Genomic DNA, 21,710 nt, shown 5'->3' on the forward strand with positions numbered 1-21,710 from the left:
AACTACCTATTCACTTTGCAGAAAGTACATTGGATATGTTAACTGCAACAAGAATCCTTACCTCCTAAGAAGAAAGGGTCTCTTTCCTGAGGTGGCGGAGGAGGGAGCGGTGGCGGAGGTGGCGGCGGGCCTCTCCACTGGTCCTGGATGGGCAGCCTCGGCGCTTGGGAGAAGTTGGTAGGAACAGGTCCAGGAGTGTGCTGCTGGAAGTCTGGAGGGCCCTGTTTAATAGGACAAAACTGAGACTAAGACCACCAGGAATTTATCTGACACTTGCTTTTTTTTCTTTTTTTTTTTGTCTGAAAAGCACAATTGATTTATGAGTTACCTCCTAAAATCTGTACAAATTGGCAGTCCTTACCAAGTCATTCTTTCACAATGGAAGAGATATTAAGCACTGAGTATAGTATCTTGAAATGAATTCTCAATGTTTTAATAATCACTAGCACCACAGGAATGCCATTTCTTCTCAAGCTTACTGAAATCCATGCAATTATTGACCTTCTTTCCCATTAATCCAAAAAAATCTGAATGTCTACTTTAGAAAACATTCCTGACATTTATCTTCTTAAACCGTGCTATTCTTAAACTGTGCTATTCTTTGCCATCTATTTAGTACAACCTAAGCTACAGAAATGAAGCAGGTTTACTTAAAAAAAGAGAAAGAAAATTGTGGCATCCAGAAATTAAAGAAATCATCTTTCAAGATAATAACAGGAGAATACTTCTGTCAATTCACAACAACTTAAGCATCTGAAGCATTACAAGAAGAATGAAGGTTACAAAACCATCTTCATCCCCTCAGTTAAAAAAAAAAAGTATCCCTTTATATATTGCAGGAGAGCAGTATCTTAATTCAAAAGCAGAAGCATGCAGAAGACATGCTTAATTCAGTAATTCACACTATTACCATTTTTTTTAATATCAAAAGCTGACAAAATATTTTAGCACCCTCTGCTAACTGAAAGAAACTATGCTTCACAAATCATCATATTCACAAACATTCCCCTATTATGTGCAAGTAAATCAAACAAGCAATCGACATAATCTAAGAACAGCTCGTTTTCTACCTTACATGAATTTTGAAATTGGTGGAGGCATCCGTTCTGTCTACATCTGATATTCACCAGCTGCTTAGAACTTGCCCTTGCTAAAAACAAGCTTTTCAAAACAGATTTAAGAGCAAACACTCCTTGCTCTATTGAAACATGGCCATTGGCAAAAGATCAAACAACTGAGTTAAATGGTGTCTTACCATTTATTTACTGAGCTGTGCTAACCAAGAGCGTGTACCGTCTCACCCTATCCCAACTGCGAGGCAGTTAACTTGGGCATAAGAGATAATTTTTGTTGTTTACTTGTTTTTTAAAATCAAGAACAGGAAATATCCTAAAATGAAAACACATAACCCCCTTAAACTGAAATCATTAATACCACCAGCACTGAAGCTTATACCATATTTCCACATAAGGAAGGGAAGACCTCCAATATCCAAATAAGTCTTGTATGTTGTGATCCATACATATTTTTAATGCAAAAATATTAGCATTTTGGCAAAACAACTTCCTCACACAGCAACAGTGGGTATTTGTCTGGGAAGTTGAAGTCTTCTATTCCCTACCAAAGCAGCAAAAGCCAAAGCTGCTCCTCACCCTTCTATCAGCACGCTCCAGCCACGATTTGCAAGGACCAAACAAATAGACAAGAGAGCCACTGCGGATCTGCATCTGTTAAATCTCTGGCCTCCTTGAAAGTGCCTAAATGGAGATAATTTGAGATACTAACACCTCTGATTTCAAAGCAAGACTAAGACTACTTATTTTATGTTGCTGAAGAGCCATCAATTGTAAATACTTTATCACTCCTAGACATTCAAGGATCTATATTCCATCGCCAGTGTCCCCAGTCATCCTGTCTCCTATGGCTGTTTAGTGGAAAGACATCATTTCACAGTTGAGCCTGACAGTCCTCATAACATACATACTATTTATAGGAGGATAGGCTACACTGCTGTAGGCTACCACCCCCCAGCATAAAATATTCTTGCCACCTCAGAAAAGACTCACACCTTTGAATTTCTAAGGCTGTCTGCAAACAATAGCAGCTGGAGGAAGAGGGACACATTTGGGATGGAAGAAAGTGACATTTATTTGTCCCATCAAAATCCATTTCGGTTTAGCTGAACTCGGCTCTTCAGCTGTATTGCCCTTCTCTTGCGTTGAACAGGACAGCCTTGGCCGCCTGCCAAAACAGCAATGCACACGAACCTTGAGGATCCTGACCCTTCGCTGCCATGCCGCAACAGTACCATCACCACATGTAGGAGCTGCCAGAGGTGCTTTCAGACTAAGGTTAAAAACGCATCCCCTCATCCTGGAAACCTTGGTGATAAAAGCAGATTTATCAAAGCATAGCTCTCCCAGCCTTCAGTCACATCAGGGAAACACAGTGCTTCTGCAAGTCACGTAGCCTCCAGTGAGGCACCCAGAAAAACAACTGATATTTAGTTATTTAGTTATTACTTTATCACTGTATAATGCATAAGGTTGTTGCAACAGAGGTAGGGAGAGAAACCCATTCATTAGGGCCGTTTTCACACAAGATGGTTTTTATCTTACAGCTCATTTGCAGCACTTAGCCACATGAGCATATCACGCATGGGGAGAGAAAGATGCCTGGATGGGCAGCCTGGTATTTCCTATTTTCAGAGTGCTTCACTTTGAAACTCTGAAGTTCTCGTAGTACATCTCTCTAGTCACAACATACGCCTACATGTAAGATGTCTTAGTTATTTCTAAAGCAGCAAGTGAAAAAACAAATTGCATGGAAACCTACCAAAAACCTGGGTGAAGAAAGCACAAGTACCACAAATTTACCACCTGAGCTGAAGAGCAGTAATAGTCTGGCTGCGCTTGACTTCAAGCACCAAATGGCATTATAGTGACCATAATCCCCTCTACCTGCTTCTTCCAAGCTCAACATATTCTGCCCCAGTCTGAGCCACAGATCCTCAGTCTCTCCCCTCGCTCCTGAACTCCAGTTACATACAGATCTAGCTTACAATATCAAGCGTCTCCATTCCTATTCCCAAAATTTTTAACCCAATTTGAAGCATCCTCCCCAATATCAGTTCCTTGTCCAATTAATCTTAGTTCTCTCTTGATCCCGCTTGCTCTTTAGATACATCCTCTCATCCCTACCACTTCTTCTGCTCTGCCTGCTGGTCCCTAACCCCAGTGTGGGTCCAGCTTCCCAACTCCAAACTGGCTGTCTTGTCTTGTGGCCACCAGTCACGAACTCCCACTTGCCTCATGCCTCAGCTCTGGCAAGAGAATGAAAGTGTAGAACAGTCTCTAATCTCCAATTTCTACCCACAAACGAGTCCTAACCCAGATCCAGCCTCTCTTGCCAATGAGCTTAGTGCAGGCCGTTTCCTCTTTCTCTTGCCAGCGAAGGAGAAGCTAATGAGAGCACTGGGAAAAAGATTCTCTACTCTTCAAAAGAAGACACTGTTTCTCATAACAGGCTCCCCTCTCTTCTGCCACCCCGTCCCCTCATTATTATGCCCAGGATCTATCTCTTCCCAACGTGGCCCCGATTTGCAAACGCATGGAAAGTCCTGCTGAGTTTCACGCCGTTTGAGGTCTTATGTACTGAAACACCCTCAGCGAGGCCAAACTCTTTTTTTTTCCTTGAAAAATTGAATAGCTATAAAACATGCAAAATATGGTTTCTAAATAATTCACTTGGGCAAAACAGTATTTTTCCACAGCTTCAGTCTCAGAAGAAAAGCATTTGGAAAATTTCAACCAAAACAATTTGAACAGAGGCAGACGAGCAGCCCAGACGGTCTTGGCTCAAACCACAGCAGTCTGGTAGTATTACACACCCCGAGAGCAGCCTTACGCTTCCCATCGTAAGGAAACCTTAAACCCTTAGGAAAGCAGCTTTGGTATGTTTTAGAATGGAATAACATGAAATTAATTTAGATCTAAGAAAGGTCACACTTACTAAAATAAGGTAATGGTTTATTTATAAAAATATCACAGAAACTAACAACCAGCAAGATATTTTACTGTTTGAAAACATAAGCAATATTGATTTGGAGCTCCCTTCAGTACCAAAGGTGTCCTTCCGGCTTAATTTAAGACGCAATTTTTACTATCCCCTCAACCACCTAACATATTTTGAACAAAAATAACAATTATCCAGTTGGAAAGCATTTTTTAAAATGTAAACTTGCTATTACTCTTAAATTGCAAACAAAGTATACCTGAAACCAACCAGATTTTGTAAACTATAATGTTGGATACTTAATTTTGCATTTGTTTGGGTATAAATGTAATTTTATTTTTTGATATTTAATTTTGTATTTGGGATTTTTTTTCTTCTCTTATCCCCTAAAGCTGCATTCAAAATGCTTTAAAAAGCATTAAAATTGCAAAAATAACAATTCTCCCCAAGATACATTAAGAAAATAGTTTTCTGCTCTAGCTTTTTTAGTATTATATTTCATACAAGTATGTCCTACAATACAAGTTTGAGTCAAAATAACTCCACAACAGTCCAAGGTAGAAGAAAGTATTTTAAGTTCGTAGCTCTTCCTATCTGCTTCTCCCTTTTCACAATTATGAGTTCTGCTTTTTGGTTTTCGGTTAGTTTTTTGAGATTCCAGTTAACCTTTGAAGCTAGTAAGTTTTTAGAGCTTGCAAACATTTTCCAATCTTAAAGTCAACCCTACTTTTCCATTTTGCAGGTAAAATAACACGAAGATCCTTTTTTTTATCCTACATGATCATGAGCTGTCTCTCACTGTCAGGATTCATTAATACTGAACTGTCAAATCTGGCTACTAAAGTAATGCCCCTTCCCTATTAGGGCAGTTATTCTATGCACAATGGAACTTTTTTTTTCTTTTAATCTAAAAATTTCAAAAGTGGGAAAACTACAGAAAATATGGCTGATATAAATCATACTACTGTAAAACAGCACACTACATGTGCCATTAAGTGTCATTAAGAAATATCCACTTATGTTTTGTCACTTACAGAATTTAACTTTATGTATACGGCATTCTGAAGAACTAATAAAATATTATGAATAATCACATTTCTTGGCTGATAACTGACGGACAATCATGCAAAGTCAATTACAGAGACATCTGTCATTTGCAGAAAAATGTATTACAAATATTTGCTTCTAAAAAAGAAATCAAGAGTTTGATTCTTTTCCTTCTAACACCAGCGAAAAAGACTGACCTGCAATTTTTTTAAACCAGCTTTGCTTCTGCTATTCCTGAAACGTGAAATAAAATTCTGTCCCTAAATTACATTAATATGAGTGGAAAAGGGCTTGTACTTTCAAATTTTACACTGACAAGGGCTTTCTTTTAAAATAAATTTCAAGACAGTTCCAACAGGAATTTGTGTTATGGACTGATTCCACATACTACATATAAAACTTAATTCTATAAATTTCAACCCGAGCTATTACTTCCAGACATAAATGAACTTAGTTTTTCAGGAAACATGCAAAATTTGGTGAATTTAAGTTGTAAGGCCCCTGCTTATTACCTGAAACACCATTATATTTGGTTTTTTTTTTTTTTTTCAATTTCTGGGACTACACTAATATCACAGCTTCAACTTCTAATTAAAACAGATTGTAATCGTGTCAAATATAGCACAAAGAAATATAAACTTAAAGTTTTTGATTTTTTTTTTTTTAATTTAACTGCAGCTAAGCTAAACCTCTAGGTATGGATTATTTTTATCATTAGCGTCACACTGCATTCAGCAAGTATTTGCTGCTAATAACCCCCAACTGCATTCTGCTATTTTGTAGGAAAGACTATGCACAGCTATTTAACTTCAAAAATTAATGAAGAGCAGGTGCAAAAGCCAGTTTTCATAATGGTCTAGTTTTGATAGAATAAGCATACTGTAACACAGCTCCATAATAAATCTCTATATGCACAGTAGTTACTTCCATTTTTCATGGTTTGGCTATCTGGACAGTTCAAATTACAACCAAACTATTCAGTGCACACATCAAGTAAGGCTCCCAACAAAAAATAATTTTAACTATCACTTCGCCATTACTACCCCTTGTAGGAAACTTAATAATACTTAAAAAAAAAAATCTTATGGACTTCAAAATACATTTATTTAAGTTAACAGATGCCAGCTAAACGAACGGGACTCTTGCAAGTTCATGTAATTAGTCAAGTTCTAAACTTTCCACCCAAGATTAGGGCCAACTGTAACTTTGGAGAAAAGGACAAAAATACTGCTGCGACTTTGCAGCGAGACCTTACAAGTCTGGATCAGATTAACGCAGATGTTTCCAGAGATCCAGCTGCCAGACTTCTATATGGGACAGACGCGTAGAGAGCAGACAGCAACTTTTTGGAAGCGTTCTCTCCCTCTCTTTGTTATCGGATTGATCATTTAATAAGAGTGCACCAAAAAGCAAGGAAGGAAAGAAGCCCAAAATGGCACTTCTAGCTATATTTAAAGCTAGTTGCAAAAAGTGCACAGAGAAACAGGAAACAAGTCGTGAACCAGACTGACCCACCACATCTCAGACAAGGCAGGGAAAGAAAATAATAATAATAAAAAAATCCTTAAACAATCTACACATCTCCCTTCACAAAAATTAAAGTATGCTGCAACCAGTTCAGCACTGTATAATTCTTCTGAAACCACTAGGTGAAGCCCTGGTGTCAAAACGTATTTCAAAGGGCCTGAGAGAGACATTGCCATTTTTGAAAGCTTGAGGGGTCATGTCCACCTCCACCAGGGCTTGGAGCTTCTCAGTAAGGATGGGTGGGCTGAGAGGGGCCAGTCCCATTTGTGTCTTCTGTCAAAACCAAGACATACTTCAATCCCTGCACGCTGAAAGCAAGCTACTGAACATCAAGATTTTTCTTAAGCCATCTGTTTTTAAGAAATGGAAGTGCTGAACTCCACCACTTAATTTATCCTAGTATAATTCTACTTTGAAGCATTTAAAATTTGTTTCATCTTTTTAAATAGAAGGACTTAGGTCTAGAAAGAAATTGCATAGGAAATGGGGTTGTGTGTTGATTTCCAAAGAGAAATCTGCAATCATGGACATTTTAGAAGTACTTAAAGGTCAAAGATATCTGCACATTGAAGTGCTGCTGACAGGTATTTTATTGTCTCAAATCTTTAATTTTGTAAAGTGTACTCTGACAAAAAAAAAAAGAAAAGAAAAAAAATCCATCCACTCCTCCTCTTTCACACACTATAATTTATAGCATCTCAGACTGATGTCGTTATACAGTTCCACATGCCGGCCAGTTGTGCAATTTCCCTTTTACTAACTTGCATTATTCAATAAGGCCATAACTTGCATGTTATCAATCACTTTGGGGGGAAAAAAAAAGACACGCAATGCAAACTTGTGTCTACAATTCATTAGAGTTGTGAATAGCTCACTGAACATGACTTTCACACACTCAAGCAATCCCACCTTCTGAAAGAACACAAGATAAGGTTACTTTAATCCTTTCAAAGAACTGCACTATTTTGCCTTCCTTTTATCCCTTTAAATATCCTTCCTAGTTAAGAAATTAACATTCTCTCTCATACAATTCTTACACAAATTGGACTTTTACTTTTCTGAATCTCTTGTTAATTACATGATGTTATCTCCAATAATCTATTCAGGAAGCACAGATAACTTTGGTTACCAATAAAAGGGAAAACTTAGCATAAATTGCTTAGCACAAAGTTAATCTTATAAAGCAAGGAATAAAGAGGATCTAACAGCTATTATATGACTTATCAGCTTCTCTAAAAGGGTCACTCTACTTTTTTTTTTTCCATGAGACTAATTAAATACCTTAACAATGTCATTGAAACTTCATGAATCTTTCAATAAATTACACCCTGCCTCTACAACATGTTTTCATTTATCAATCTTACTTAAAATGCAAAGAGCTAGGAGAACCCCATTGACAGTTAAGCAGGGCCACTCAGTTAATTCTTCTTATATGGTTTAAATGCAAAGAATAATGACCACTGTAACCTATGACAATTAAAACTATAGCCATCTGTCACAAGATGTTAATCCTCTTATTTCAGCAGCTACTAGACTTTTTAAAAAGCTTTCCTAAAATGCCCACCTTCCAGAGCAAAGAACTGACTCCTCATCCTCTTGTGTAAGAAGCCTGGTTTCATGTATGGTGAATATGGTTCAAAAATTTTTAAGCAGAAATGTATACAGCATGTATACATGCCAAAGTTCATTTCACACAAGTTTCAGAGCGTTCTCATTTACTGCATGCAGCATATACAAAGAGAATGATTCACTGAAATTTCAGAATAAGACATATTTTGATATTTCCTTAAGTATGAGGTCCCAATGACCCAGTAGTCTCCCTGTGATGTCTATGAGAATCACAATTTCATCAAGGTGAAAGAAAACCTACGATTTTCCTGACAGAATTAGGATTTTAAGTAGATCCTATATAAAAATTCACTCTTAAAATACATTTCATCAAGAAGAACAAAAATTAGAGTTCAGAGTAAGAAATCATCCGTATCATAAAACTCAAGACAATGAACACATGCCACCAACTGTGTCTTTTCAAAGTTCCTGGGATACAGCTTCTCGGAGAAAAAGCAAGGAGAGAGCAACTGCTGGTTCAAGTAAGTGGACAGCACAAATCCTAGTGTTACAGGCAGATTCAGTTTGGGAGAACAGGTTGATATTACCCTAAATCAAGTCTAAAGTAATTTTTAATATTAAAGATGTACCACATAACCAGGACCAGCTTCTCTTTGACACTACAGAATGCTAGTAAATAAAAAAGTGTGTTGGGAAGTTTAGGTACAAATCCAGAATGTCTGTAAGAAAAATCACTGATGTCCAATTTCTCTGTTCAAGCCTCAAAATATAATTCAGCCATCATGGAAAACCAGTAAAAACACGGAAAGAAAAAAAATGATTCCCTTGTTATTTAAGCCAGCTCATGCTCAAGTAGCTAAAATATGGATATGGCCAATACTGAAAAAGGAAGATAACTATCCTGCTCTTAACCATACTAAGACCATCCCAAGCAGTTCAGGAGACTGAAGATAAAAATAAGATTCATTGTATATAAGAGAGTGTCCCTTTCCAGAAAGTTTCGTGCATCTCTCTTCGCACATCAAGCACAGCGACATTGACGTTGCAAAAAGACAAAAATTCTCACAATTTTGGTGCTTTTCTAAAGGAGCCTTAGCAAGCACAGGAGAAACAACAAGGCAAAACAGCCCAGAAGCAACCACTGCTACACAGGAGGATCTCTCAACAGACAGGTTTCCTGGGCCTTTGCTCCATCACTGAGATACAGAAGGTTGAGAGGGGAAATCTGCAGGGCAAGTGGTCCCACTCAAGAGCAACTCTCAGAAAAGGCTCCTATGTGAAATGTCAATATAGAAAAGGAACATTATATCCTAATGGGAGCTTTGACTTCACAGCGGTATGGCTGAGCACAAGAGCTGGGCTCTCATCAGCCTGTCTGGTGTGGCTGGAGGAGGAGCGTCTACAGCAAGAAGAGACGGGCCGTTATAATAAATAGGACCTATGACTGAAATGTTGTAGCTGCCTCCACTACTTGAAGAAAGAATAAACCCAAATCTCTCAGATTAGAGCACAAACCTAAGTAATTTGTTAAACAGGTGTTTTAAACTAACATGCTGGGCAGCTTTAGTTTGACTTTGGTTTGTAAACCTCACTGGGGCTCTGGTGTAGTCTTGGGGGACCTGGTGTGGAGGAGAGAGAGTGACCGTTCCTGTACCCTCTCTCACTTTTTAAGGTTAAATACAATATAGGAATACCACAGAACAGAAAAGAAATTGGAGAACTGGCGTAGCAGACATTAGAGTGCCAGAAGCATGAGCTCTCCCTCAAGAGCAGAGAATTTCATAATCATTTGAAAGACAATAAAATCTTTCTGAATATGTTTGTGCTGAAAAATGACAGCTTAATTAGGAATGTATAAATAATTAGGGTCCCAAACAAAAGTATGGAAGGTTGAGACATCTTCTGCTTTCAGAGCTATTGAGACAAACTCCTATAAAAGCTATACCTTATCCTTAGACTTGAGACTATTGCACGGAAGTATTATTACAATGTTTATTGACCTAGTGCATCTTGGTGACTGGCAAGTCACTGATGATTAGAAAGAGAATTCAGAGAGGCCAAAACTAACCTGGATCATAAATGTCAAATTTAGGATTTCTGTATTACACTCCAAGCTTGATAGAGCAGCTATAGTTAGTTTAAAAGCAACCTGAGAATCCCCAAAATAAATACATGTGACTTGGGGATGGTGCTTCTTCCTTCAATTAAAAATGCTCACATTACCACAAAAAAAAGTCAAGCAAAAAACAACTTTATAGAAGACAGTATTAAAACTGCTGCTAACCTGGACTTTGATCTGTATCAGAAAATGCTATTTCAGACCTATTTAGTAGTTATATTACATCATTCCTAATTTATAATTCTGAAAGGAAATTTCATTTTGCAGATGTCCTACATATCCCTGACCTTGTTTGCAAGGTCACTTAGACGCAAGCACTTTACACCCCCAGGGCTCCCAATGAGCTTGTAGGTACTACTCACATGTGGGGTATGAAGGCCTGAACTTTTCCTTTTTTGGGTATCCTACTATCAAGCTATAGTATTCCTCTAAATCAGCTCATTTTACTCTAAACTCTAGTATTCTATAATGAATCAAGCATTTTCCCCTCTACATTCAAAGGTAAATGGCAAGAACTGAGGGTATAGAAGATTAATAAATATCAGTTGATAGATAATGGAAAATTTGTTTTTCACTGTGATGGTACAAATGGACTGAATTGTCTTTTAAATAATGTTTTTTGGCTCAGTTAAAATCACTTAAGACAATTATACTATCATCTAGACCTCTATAATGTTATAACACATATTTCAGTTCTGCATTCAGTTTAAGCATTAGTTTAGCCTTACCGCATTGTAGTAAAAAGACAATTGCATAATATTTTAATAGATTTCTTTAGAAGAGGAGCCCTGACTTTTGCTAAAAGTCTCTTTTAATGGTGTCTAATTAATGGCTATATAGCTACACGTTTAATACATTTTCCTGTGAGCCTCAATGAGAATTTATGCTTCGCTCATAAGGCTTTAAAAAAAACCCACATTTTAACTACATTCATCCAAATATATCAAAATCAATTAGCAGGTAATAAAGGTGAGACTGAATTGGAGAAAATCTGATGTCATTAACACAAAAAAAAAAAAAAAAATCTGCAACTCAGGTTTCCTTGGCAGTCCTAAACAGAAATTACTGAACATAAAGGTAAGTGACAAAAAACTATGAAATATAAACACACAAGTTTGCTGTTTGATTTTAGTATCTATAGAGCAGATGCAAAGTGGAGCTTGCATGACAAGTTAAAGGGTTACTGCATTTAAAAACCATCTATTTCTCTCTTCTTTAATAGCTGTTACCATCATGTTTAGCTGCTGCTGCTGCTCCTCTTGCAGATGGGAATTCATTGATATGATTAAATTTGATGGTATGATAATGTATGGTAATCGTGATTAATCAGAAGCCCACTAGCAAATGGAGGATGTTGGGTATTATGTCACCTGCATTTTAAACTGCATTCCCTCTCTGCCAGCCTGACAATATTTGACAGCTGGAGGGATCTCATGCTGCATCTGCTTGCTACTACTTATAGATCTGATAAGAGAAAGTGCCCGTCATTCCTTCACTATCCTAAGTGCTGTAATTATAGAGCTTTGCAGACAAGTTGGGAAAACAGTAAGTGTTCAAAACGAAAGCTTTTTGCTAGCTGCCGAACAAGCTCGCTCTCACATCTGCAAGGACTATAATCTGAAAGAAATGTAATTTGACGCAGCACTCTCATTCGAACATGATTTGCATGAAACGCTGTATAAGGCACTATCCAAGAAATGTCAATCAACACCACCTGATACCATGTATCCTGTTAAATGAAAACAAAATGCCTTCTACACTACCTGTGATCTGCTACTGCTACACAGTAATAGAGTGAAAATTTCATTTACTGTTACTCATTATAGTAAAGCCATAGCTAAAGCAGAATAATTGTGAGGAAGCAAGAGAATCATTTTCACAAGCGGCTTTTCATTTAAATTAACAGTTTGTCTCCTATATACATACTGTTGGAAACGTGTAATAGTTAATGATCATTACTTACTAAAGAACAGTTTAAAACGATTGACTGCATGTATGCAGATGCAGGACTGTTTAAAATTGTCCTTACCGTGAACGGTGGAGAATAAAAGCCAGGACCTGAGTAGCAGTTGCTAAAACCCTTCTTTACCTATAGCAACTCACGGCTGAATTTGAAACGATGGAAAAATTCAAACTTCCTGTTTGCATTTTCCACAATGAGAAACAAGCCCTTTTCCAAGGAGTTTTTTCTGCTTCCACATACTGCAAGTGGTGTTTATGCAAAGACACCCCCAACAGGCACACTGTAAAATCCAAACTGATCAAGTTTGCTAAAACCTTGTTTTAGCCTGAGATAAGTCAGCCCAAAGGCCACTTTGAAGGGAGGAAAAAAAGAAAAAGAAAAAAAAAAAGGAAGAGGTAAATAGCATTCCAATATGCATTTTATGATTTCTACAGCACAAATACCATGTTTGTCTAAAATCTGTTTCAAGCCAGTGGCAAATGAAGGACAGCGGACAAGGAAGGAAGGTTAATGGTTTACGAGGGGCTGCTTACAGCGGAGTTCACAGCAACAACCGGGCAGCTATTTAGAAACCTCTCATGGATGAAAACATACACAAGTGTTTTAAAACGCTGTTTGAATTTCAAATAATACTCGAAAGCTCAGAATTTGTCAAACTCGAAGTTTCAGAAATGGTTCAAAACCAGAATCAAAACTCACCAAACCCCTTTCACAGCATCAGTTTAAGGCAACAGCTGATGTCCTGGAGATCAAATGGAAGCACGTTGAAAGAGAATATAAAATATTTACTAAGGGGCGCAGGTAACAATTTAAGAACAATTCAAGTATCCTTATGGGAGAAAGATCATATTGAAAGGAAATGGAGAGACAGACAAGTTCCAGAAACAAATCACGAAAAAATCCTACGAACTGCAAAGACACACGGCATAGACTATTTTCAAGGACTTGAAGACAATTTGCTCTATTAAAATCTTATTTTTTTAATACTAAATAAATAGAGAATTTATATGGCAATTTATTTTTTAGGTTTGAATTCAACAGTTATTTGGAAGGTATACAGCGCACTAAGGCGTTGTAGCAAAGAAGAAAAATTCTGTGCATTAAAAAAAAAAAAAGAAGAAGAAGAAAAAAAAGCCGCCTTAGCCTAATCGGTCAGGCAGACACTAATACCACTTTGTTTCATGCCAGTTCAGATTATTCCTAGTTTCAGCTCTCAAACTCAAGTTGACCAAAGTTAACAAAATTCAGCTGGGGGATGGACATCTGCCTGGCTGCCTTTAGCAACATGAGGCAGGTTCTCCACAACTTCCTCCTCACTCCAAATCTCCCGTTCCATCCTCCAGTTTGGATGCTAGGGATCTCCCCCAGTTTCTGTCTGAGGAATTTCAACAACAAAAAACTGTTATATTCTATCCCAAAACGTGTGTAACACTTGGTCTACTTTCATACATCCTTAAAAAACTGCACACGAATGTGCCACATCTGAAAATTATTGCAACGTTCATTAAGTTAAATAAAATTAAATAATTTTTAAAGCAAAAAAATCATAATAAGTTTTTCCTTAGGCAAATGCCAAAACATGTAGGATGCAGAATGTGCTGGAGGAATCCCATTTGGGATTAAAAAGGAAAAAAATTGGGATCATCAATTTAGCTCATGAAAATTACTGGTTGAAAGCCACTAATTTTGCCAGATTCATATGAAGAAAGGATCTGGCCTAGGCTGTATAATAGTTGGTTAATAGCAGCTTAGATATAAAGGAAGTGTTTAGAAACAGCTTTTCCATTTTCCATCTTTTTTCCCCTTATTTTATCCCACCCTTCTTCACAAAAACATAGCAACTGAAGAAGAGATTAGCCTAGACAGCAGACGCCATCAGGTTGGGACCACGGTCCTGAGGCTGCAGCTTACAAACCTGGACTGAGGCATCTGCAAGAGCCGATAACTTGGTCAGAAAAGGTGTGACAAATTCAGAAACGCCGGCCAACTGCTCTGTGAATAAGGCCTTCAATCACGTTCCTGAAAACGGACCCGTCCCCAAAGTAGATGTTTATTTGTGAAATGCCAGTTGTGACACTGAGACAGCAACCCGGAGATGGGAATATTCGCCTCTCTAAATCTAAGGCAGATGAGATGTAAAGCAAGACCTCCCAAAAGACTCAGTCGAAAATGTTAGCCTAGTCTGTCCTCTGAACAGTTTAAAGAAAACACTCAGGTAGCACTTGCACAGTGTCAGGTTAATTCAAATACCTACAAAATATTAGCATAAACTACAGTTAACCCTTTGGATTACTATCAGTTACAACACCGTAAAGAGCTCTTTGCAGTTTAGATGAAGCCTCCACCACACTCGGCACTTTCATACCCAGTTAGCACAAGTTTACCACATTTCTCATAGCCTGCCTCAGCACCACTGCCTCTTCACTCCTAGTTAGTTGAATACGACTCTCAAATAGCGTTCGCACTAAGTCACCTTGAGTGCTTACACTGTAAGAGATGGACAACTTTATTGCTTGATTCAAAATCACCCTACATGTTAAAATAACTTTAAGTAGGGAACACAAATAAATTAATTCCATTATGTCCTAATAGCTCCTTTCTACACATTTAAGCCCCTCCCTGAAACACCAAAATTTAGATTCAAGGCTGTTAAGTGCATTTAATCAGTCCCAACTCCAAGCAGACTCAGTCCTGACCAACATTACACTGATTTAGTCCTACATATTTCTCATAATTTAGAACTCAAACCAACATGCTCACATGCTCATTACAACTTTGCTCAACTCTTCAATTACATCCTTCTGCAAAAGGTTGTAAGAATTAACCATTACATGGTTACAAGTCACTTCATTAGCCATAAATTAATGACACCTGGTTTCCAATGGATTTATGACTTGCAATTGATTAGCTCGGATTGAAGCTTTGCCCATGACTGGAGCACACAGGGGCTCTCCGTGCCGAGAGGTTCCTCTGCCAGATAAGATATGAACTCAGAGGCAACTTTTCCTTGGAGTTAGAGCACCGGACACTTGCAGGTCCCTCCCCTGCAATAATTTTATCGTCTTCCATGTTGCCACCTCTGCGACAGTCAGCCAAAAGAAACCATCAGGTTCAATGTTAAATGGGAAAACAGACTAAAAGCATTTAATTTTAACTCCGCAGTCTAGAAACAAAGCAACCGGAAAATTACAGGACTACTCCTCTTTGACTGGGTGATCTAAAAACAAGAGCAAATCTAAGTTGTTTTTATTTATCCAGAAGTCCCTTTGTAAGAGAAAGAGGATGAATGAACCAAATCTGCAGCAATTCTTTGATCTTTTTCAAATGGCTTGTCAGCAAAGTTGTCTAGCCATTGCTATACTCCTATCAGTCAATATTTACACATAAACAAGTGAATTATAACTGCACAAAAGTATTTGACATGTAATAGAGCAAAAAGGTAGTTCTGCAAGATCAAACCTTCAAGTCAGAAAGTAAATTTGACTTCAGCTCAAGAGCTAAATATACTACATCTAATAAAACAAACATGAGATATGTACACAGTGACACTTAATTCCTAATCCTAATATGACTGATAATCTTCACAAAATTGATAAAGTACTTCATAAGGGAAGTCCATATTATACTCATTTTACAAATCATTGAGGCACAGAAAGATTAAGTAACATTCTCAGGGTCATAGAGAAGGTTACTAGCTGAAGTGGGGAAAAAAAACCCTCAGGACAGCCACCTCTCAGTACTGGATCCTCTTATTTGAAGATATCCTTCCTCCCCTTTATGAAAAAAAAAAAAAGTTACATTGACTCTTTGCCAGTACCTTGGTTACATAAAAAGGCAGCAAACAGTCAACGTTTTTCTTTAAGCAACAAAAATGTTGAATCTGTTTTATTCCATTTAAAAAACTGCTGCATACAAGATTTAATTTTTAGCTATGTTTGAAGTACTTCTCAACAGTTGCAAAAACAAAAGTGAACAGAATTAAAATCTAATTTCACAGTCTATTTAAAGAAATTAATTTCTAATTTTTCTACACTGATGTAAACACACTTCAAAGATGTCAATTACAACGGATTTACAGATAATTCCTTGTCCTCCAATTTCTTTTCAATCCCAAACCATGTTTACTGGCAAAGGAACTCAACGTCAAAAGGATGAAAGATGTATATTTTCATTAAAAATTTTTTTTGAATTATTTCTCTACTTAATACTAAAAACTGGTAAAGAAAATTATTTCCTCTAAAAACTGCAATAAATTTGAGTACAAAAATATGTCCAGTTAAAATGTAGATGAAATTGGATAACTTGAAGTTACTTAATGAAACTCCAGTTTTATTGTTTAACATTTTTATACTTCAAAGAAGAAATATGGTGGTAATTTAAACACTCAGTTCCTGTATGAATTATGGACATCACAGTTCCTTAGCTAGATGTCTTGTGAGAAAAACAGTCGACATCAAATACAATCAGATATGCACATGGCAATCAAAAGTCACAGCAGGTTTCCAAAATCTGCTTCTTTCCAATACATCTGATCTCTATACAAGTAATTTATTGTGTGATTCCACACAGATGTTCACAAACATCTACTTTCCCCCTTCAGCACTGCAAACACTAACAGAGGATAACTTCTGTGTAGTTTATATCTTTGGGGAAAATAATATATGGGTCTTTATTTGAAAGGACTTAGGGTAACAGTGCACAAAATATTTTTTCTTTTACTTATTTTGACACTCTGCAAACCACCTAAAATAAAAATTTAAAGACAACAAATTCATGAATATTGAGAAAGTCTAAAAGTGAGCACTCTCCCCATTCACAGAACCAATAGATCAAGTGAAAGAAGCCTCGTGAAACAGCTATGTGCTTTGTTTATTTTTGGAAGTTAGAGACGTACAAGAAAGCAAGGTCATACAATGCCATTCCCATTTTTGATATTAAAAACATGAAGGCATTTAAACACCTGAAGTAATGACAGTATGAAATTCTGCTGATTTTTACAATAAAAGATACATACTGCTTTTTAAGCTGAGGGATTTTTTCAAATAGCCTTTTATTATATCAAATAAAATAAGGATTCTATTTATACAGAAAGATTCTAGTAATAAAATGAAGCCCATATTCTTTAAGACAAGATGCATTCCTACTTCTCCCACTGGATAGACTGGTTCAACAATTTTACAGTTAAACAGAATTAATTCTACCCTCAAAAATCCATTGACCTTAAGCTTTTAACAAACATTTTCAATGGCAGAGTGTATTGTCAATATTTACAAATCCTTAAAATTATATTTCACTAGAACAGCTTTTATTTGCTATATTAATATTTCTTTGCAAATGTATGCTTATCCATATCAGAGAAGAAGAAACAGCTGCTACTCACGGGAAATCTCTGGGGTCCTACGGCAGGTCTTGGCTGGGCTGGAACTGGCAGCAAGGGCACTGAAACAAGAAGCACCTTTTAACACCATTTGTTTTACCTAATGGTCATTGCTGTTATTTCCAAAAGAAGTCGTATACGAAGCCGTGATTAAAATCCACTATATTTACTCTCACATGGCACAGTTCCTACAATGCATTTGAAGCAGGCACTTCCCCACCACCACCTCCAGTGTGCAACAGGGCAGTTTGGATTCTCCTAGCCTGTTTCCACTATTTAATTCTTCATTTTCCAGAATTAGATTGCTTCTTGTTTCAGGAAGGCTAAGCAGAATATGCACTCAGCCAAAGATTTCTCTTAGGCAAAGCTGGCAGAGATTCGAATGATAATCTCATGTTCACATAGAAAGGTGCATGATTAATGCGCCCTCTCACCTTCACGCCCCTCAACTTCTCCTAGGTCTCCCCCAGTCTCATCACTAACTTTGCATGGCAGGCACAGGCATCAGAGGACCTATTTGGCATAAATCACGGTCCATAGGAAGGCAAAATGAGGCAGGCAGTGGCAAGTAAAAGAAAACAAACTTCTTAACCTGGCCGTGCCACGGCAATGATACATGTAACCATAATCTCCGTGTGTAATCACAGAGCTGCTAGTCTCAGATGAAAGACTGCCATTTCATAAAGAGATGGCATGAAAAGTTAGAAACAGCAGGTCCTCTCCATGAAAATAGCTTGTCCAAATTCAAGGTTTCAGGGGGATTAAAATGGATGACTTATGGATATAACTGTATACCAGGATGCTCGTTACAAAAAAACGAACAAAAACAAACAAAACCCCCAGTCACTTAAAGCCATAATGCACAAAAGAACTACTGGTGGATCTCCTTGGGGACAAAACCTTATTTTGAAGTATGACAAAGTGCAAAGACAGACTTCCCATTTTTCAGTGCAGGTTTTTTCTTTCTCTCCGAGTTGTCTAAGTGATTAAAAGTCTAACAAATGTTTTAATGTTAAAACATGAATGAAAGGCCTAGAGAAGATGAAGTGATGCATTTCAATTAAACAGAACCCAAATGTGTGTCTTCATTTTCTAAAAACTTTTAGTTAGGATATTTTTTCCAATTTATTTTGAGTATTTTTGAAAGTGACAGGAAACCTGTTTCCTGCACAGGGTCTAATATTAACTTCTTGAACAACTACTGCATTACATTTCACAGCAGGAAAGGCGTTAAGAAACGCACCCAACAACTCCCTTGAATTAGTTACGCTCCCCAACACAGAGTTTGTTAAGATTTCTCAAACATCCCTTTTCCCTTGATAACTGAGGCACAAGAACTAATGTATTAGCAGTTATTTTTATAGTTCACATCCCTGCCTGGCTTCTATCCACTTTTGCTAAGTACTTGTGGTTTACTGGTTCATGGCTTGACACGGTAAACTAAGCGCACAACCTTGCGCCTTGCAAGGACTGCATGCAAACTCCGAATCAGGTTACACGAAAATACTAGTTGAACAGCCTCATCTTAGCCTCTAACAAACATCCATCAATATCGTGCAGCCACGACCACTTGGAAAAATTGACAGCATGTTCCTGACAGGCCTAGGACTAAAATAGTTCACGTATTACAGGTCAGAGAGGCACTGAGAAAAATCGCATGGGTTGGAAAGCAGAGAAACATCAGCTGAACAGAACCCGTGTGTGTCTATTTTGGAATCCTGCCTCTGGCAGTGGCCTATATATGTACATGTATTATATATATATATTTAGACAAATGAATTTAATACTCATGAAAGATGGTAGTTCAAACTCAATCTCCCTTCAATACTTGGACTCTCGTGCTGAAGCAGCAAATAAGCCTCAAAAAAGCATTCGCCTTCCTGATGTCAAATCTTCCCCAGCTTTGAAAGGTATGTTTTGAAATAATACACAGCATGTTGTTAAACACTGTTTTAGGAGGATTAAATTGCTTTGGGCTGTAAATACCATGGCTATACCTGAAGAAATGAAGCAGCAATTCCCATACAGATGATCTGGAAGAATTATAATGTAATTTTTCCCAAGACACTCAGTAGTTTTTAAAAGGTAAATGGCGCGCTAATCTACTGAACTGCCAGAAACTGCTCATTAGTAATTCATGTTGATTCTGGCAGCATCTAAAATATTCTTGAAATAGTTATCTGTGATATAAATATTAAGGGAGGAAAAAAACCTCAATAACTAAATCAATGGGTGAATTAGTATATCATACTACATGTATGTACAGTCCTACTGCATTTGTAAATTCATCATACTCCAATTTGGACACGTTGAGCCCCAAATTATCATCTGTAACTCAAAACTAATTTACAGAAAGGAACACAAAAGAAAACTATATGACAAGCCAGCATTTAAAAGACATGGGATTCAAATGCTGCACAAGGCTAATAACTGAATGACAACTAATATCTGAAGAAGGTATGAAAAGAGGCTCACATAGCCATTTTAGAGGCTTTGATGGATTGAGTCCCTCTTATTCATTTATGAAGCTTCAAAAACTGGAAAAATTTGAGTGGAAATTTGAAAAAAACAAGCTGATTTGACAGAAAGTGGCTCTCCAATTTTACTGAACCAAGATTCAAGGCTGGACAGAGAGATGGTGGCCACGAGAAGAGATCTGCCTTTGAGACAAAGGAATAAGCCAATAATAGGATTGTTCAAGAGTACTTCAAACTCACTTTCAGACTAAAACAAATGGTTACCAGCAGTCTTAAACATGCTATTTTATTCAAATGAGAATTTCATGACAATATACAGGAGGTTTGAGATTATTTTAGGAGATACTGATATACTATATCCAGTCAAAAGTGAACTCAAACCAAAGGATGTTAAGAAAGTAAATTTCCAGGATTTGGAGTTAGAATAAATGTCCTTGACGCAGACAATTAGAAGTATGCAGGTTCAATTTTGCCATAAAATTATAGGGTTGGGGGGGGGGTAGGCACTAGACAGCCTACATGAAAACATGACAGCACTTCATTGAAATTAACAGAACCTAAGTGGGCATACCATGCACTTCCAGACATGGCATTTTAGCTTCCAGGCATCACATTTCAGACAACAGAATCCCACTGAACTTTGCACTTATCTGACTGTGTTCACCTTATATGCCTGGAAATAGACTCATCCAAGGAGCAGGACATCATCAAAAACATGAGGTCCGTCCCACCTCTTTCGTACTTCCTCTTACCCCGAAATAAATGATGCTGCAAGTTGAACACAGTTGTCAACTGCCAGGTTCTGCCTCAAGCAGAGGCATTAAACCGAGCAGGAGTTTTCTCTCTGATGTAGTAATGCAGATTTTTTTTGTTCTGTTTTGGGGGTTTGTGGGGGGGTTGTTTTTTTTGTTTCTTCTTCCTCCTCCTCAAGGAGTTTAGAACAGTTCTCCTTACACTGACATTTCTGCTTCCCACTTACCTGCAGTGACTGCTGGTGAATATGCAGAGGTTTGCTTAATGATGCATTTTACTATGCAAATGTCATTGAAGATTTTAAAATTGTGCTTATCTTTGCTGAAGAAGACTGCTGAAGTCTTACTCTTGTTTTCCTTAGGTGTGCAAATGCAGGTACTTTCAAGTAATGTATCTCTACTGCTAGAGACCAAGAGACTGAGAAGGCCCCTACTCACAGCCACTGCAAAAGATTGACCTTCCCTTACATGTCCCCTTACAAAAGGAGCTAGATGCAAGTTTTATAGTGATTTAAAAGATTGCATTTAAGGCTACGTTGCACATCCACTAGCAAAACTATTCAGCAGTCTTACTGATGATTCCTTTGGTAAAATGGAGGGCACAAGGGTATTTCATATGAATCGGCTGTCATCAACACACTCGATGCTCACTGAAACATAGAATTTCTTCCATTAAAAAAACAGGTAACTCATTTTCTGGATCTGCTGAGAGGATGACTATACTTTTATCAGTCAAGAAATGAATGAGGTGGATTGAAAACATGTTGAATGGCTGAGCTCAGAGGGCTGTGATCAGTGGCACAAAGTCCAGTTGGAGGCCTGTAGCTAGCAGAATATCCCAGGGGTCAATAGTGGGTCCAGTATT

At 37.5% G+C, this 21,710-nt stretch overlaps 1 protein-coding gene across 4 annotated transcripts in view; it reads right to left on the reverse strand.

The window, feature by feature from the left end:
* RBM33 (RNA binding motif protein 33) overlaps nt 1-21,710 on the reverse strand; it is a 103,501-nt gene that overhangs the window by 43,182 nt on the left and 38,609 nt on the right. For all 4 annotated transcript variants that reach the window (XM_067291949.1, XM_067291947.1, XM_067291950.1 and 1 more), the window contains 2 exons: nt 17,620-17,678; nt 62-221 (listed from right to left, as the gene is read on the reverse strand). In XM_067291949.1, the coding sequence (XP_067148050.1) occupies nt 62-221; nt 17,620-17,678 (219 nt within the window). The remainder of the gene's footprint in view (nt 1-61; nt 222-17,619; nt 17,679-21,710) is intronic.

The sequence above is a fragment of the Apteryx mantelli genome, chromosome 2 (genome assembly GCF_036417845.1).
Source record: "Apteryx mantelli isolate bAptMan1 chromosome 2, bAptMan1.hap1, whole genome shotgun sequence".
In the NCBI taxonomy this organism is placed as follows: Eukaryota; Metazoa; Chordata; class Aves; order Apterygiformes; family Apterygidae; genus Apteryx; species Apteryx mantelli.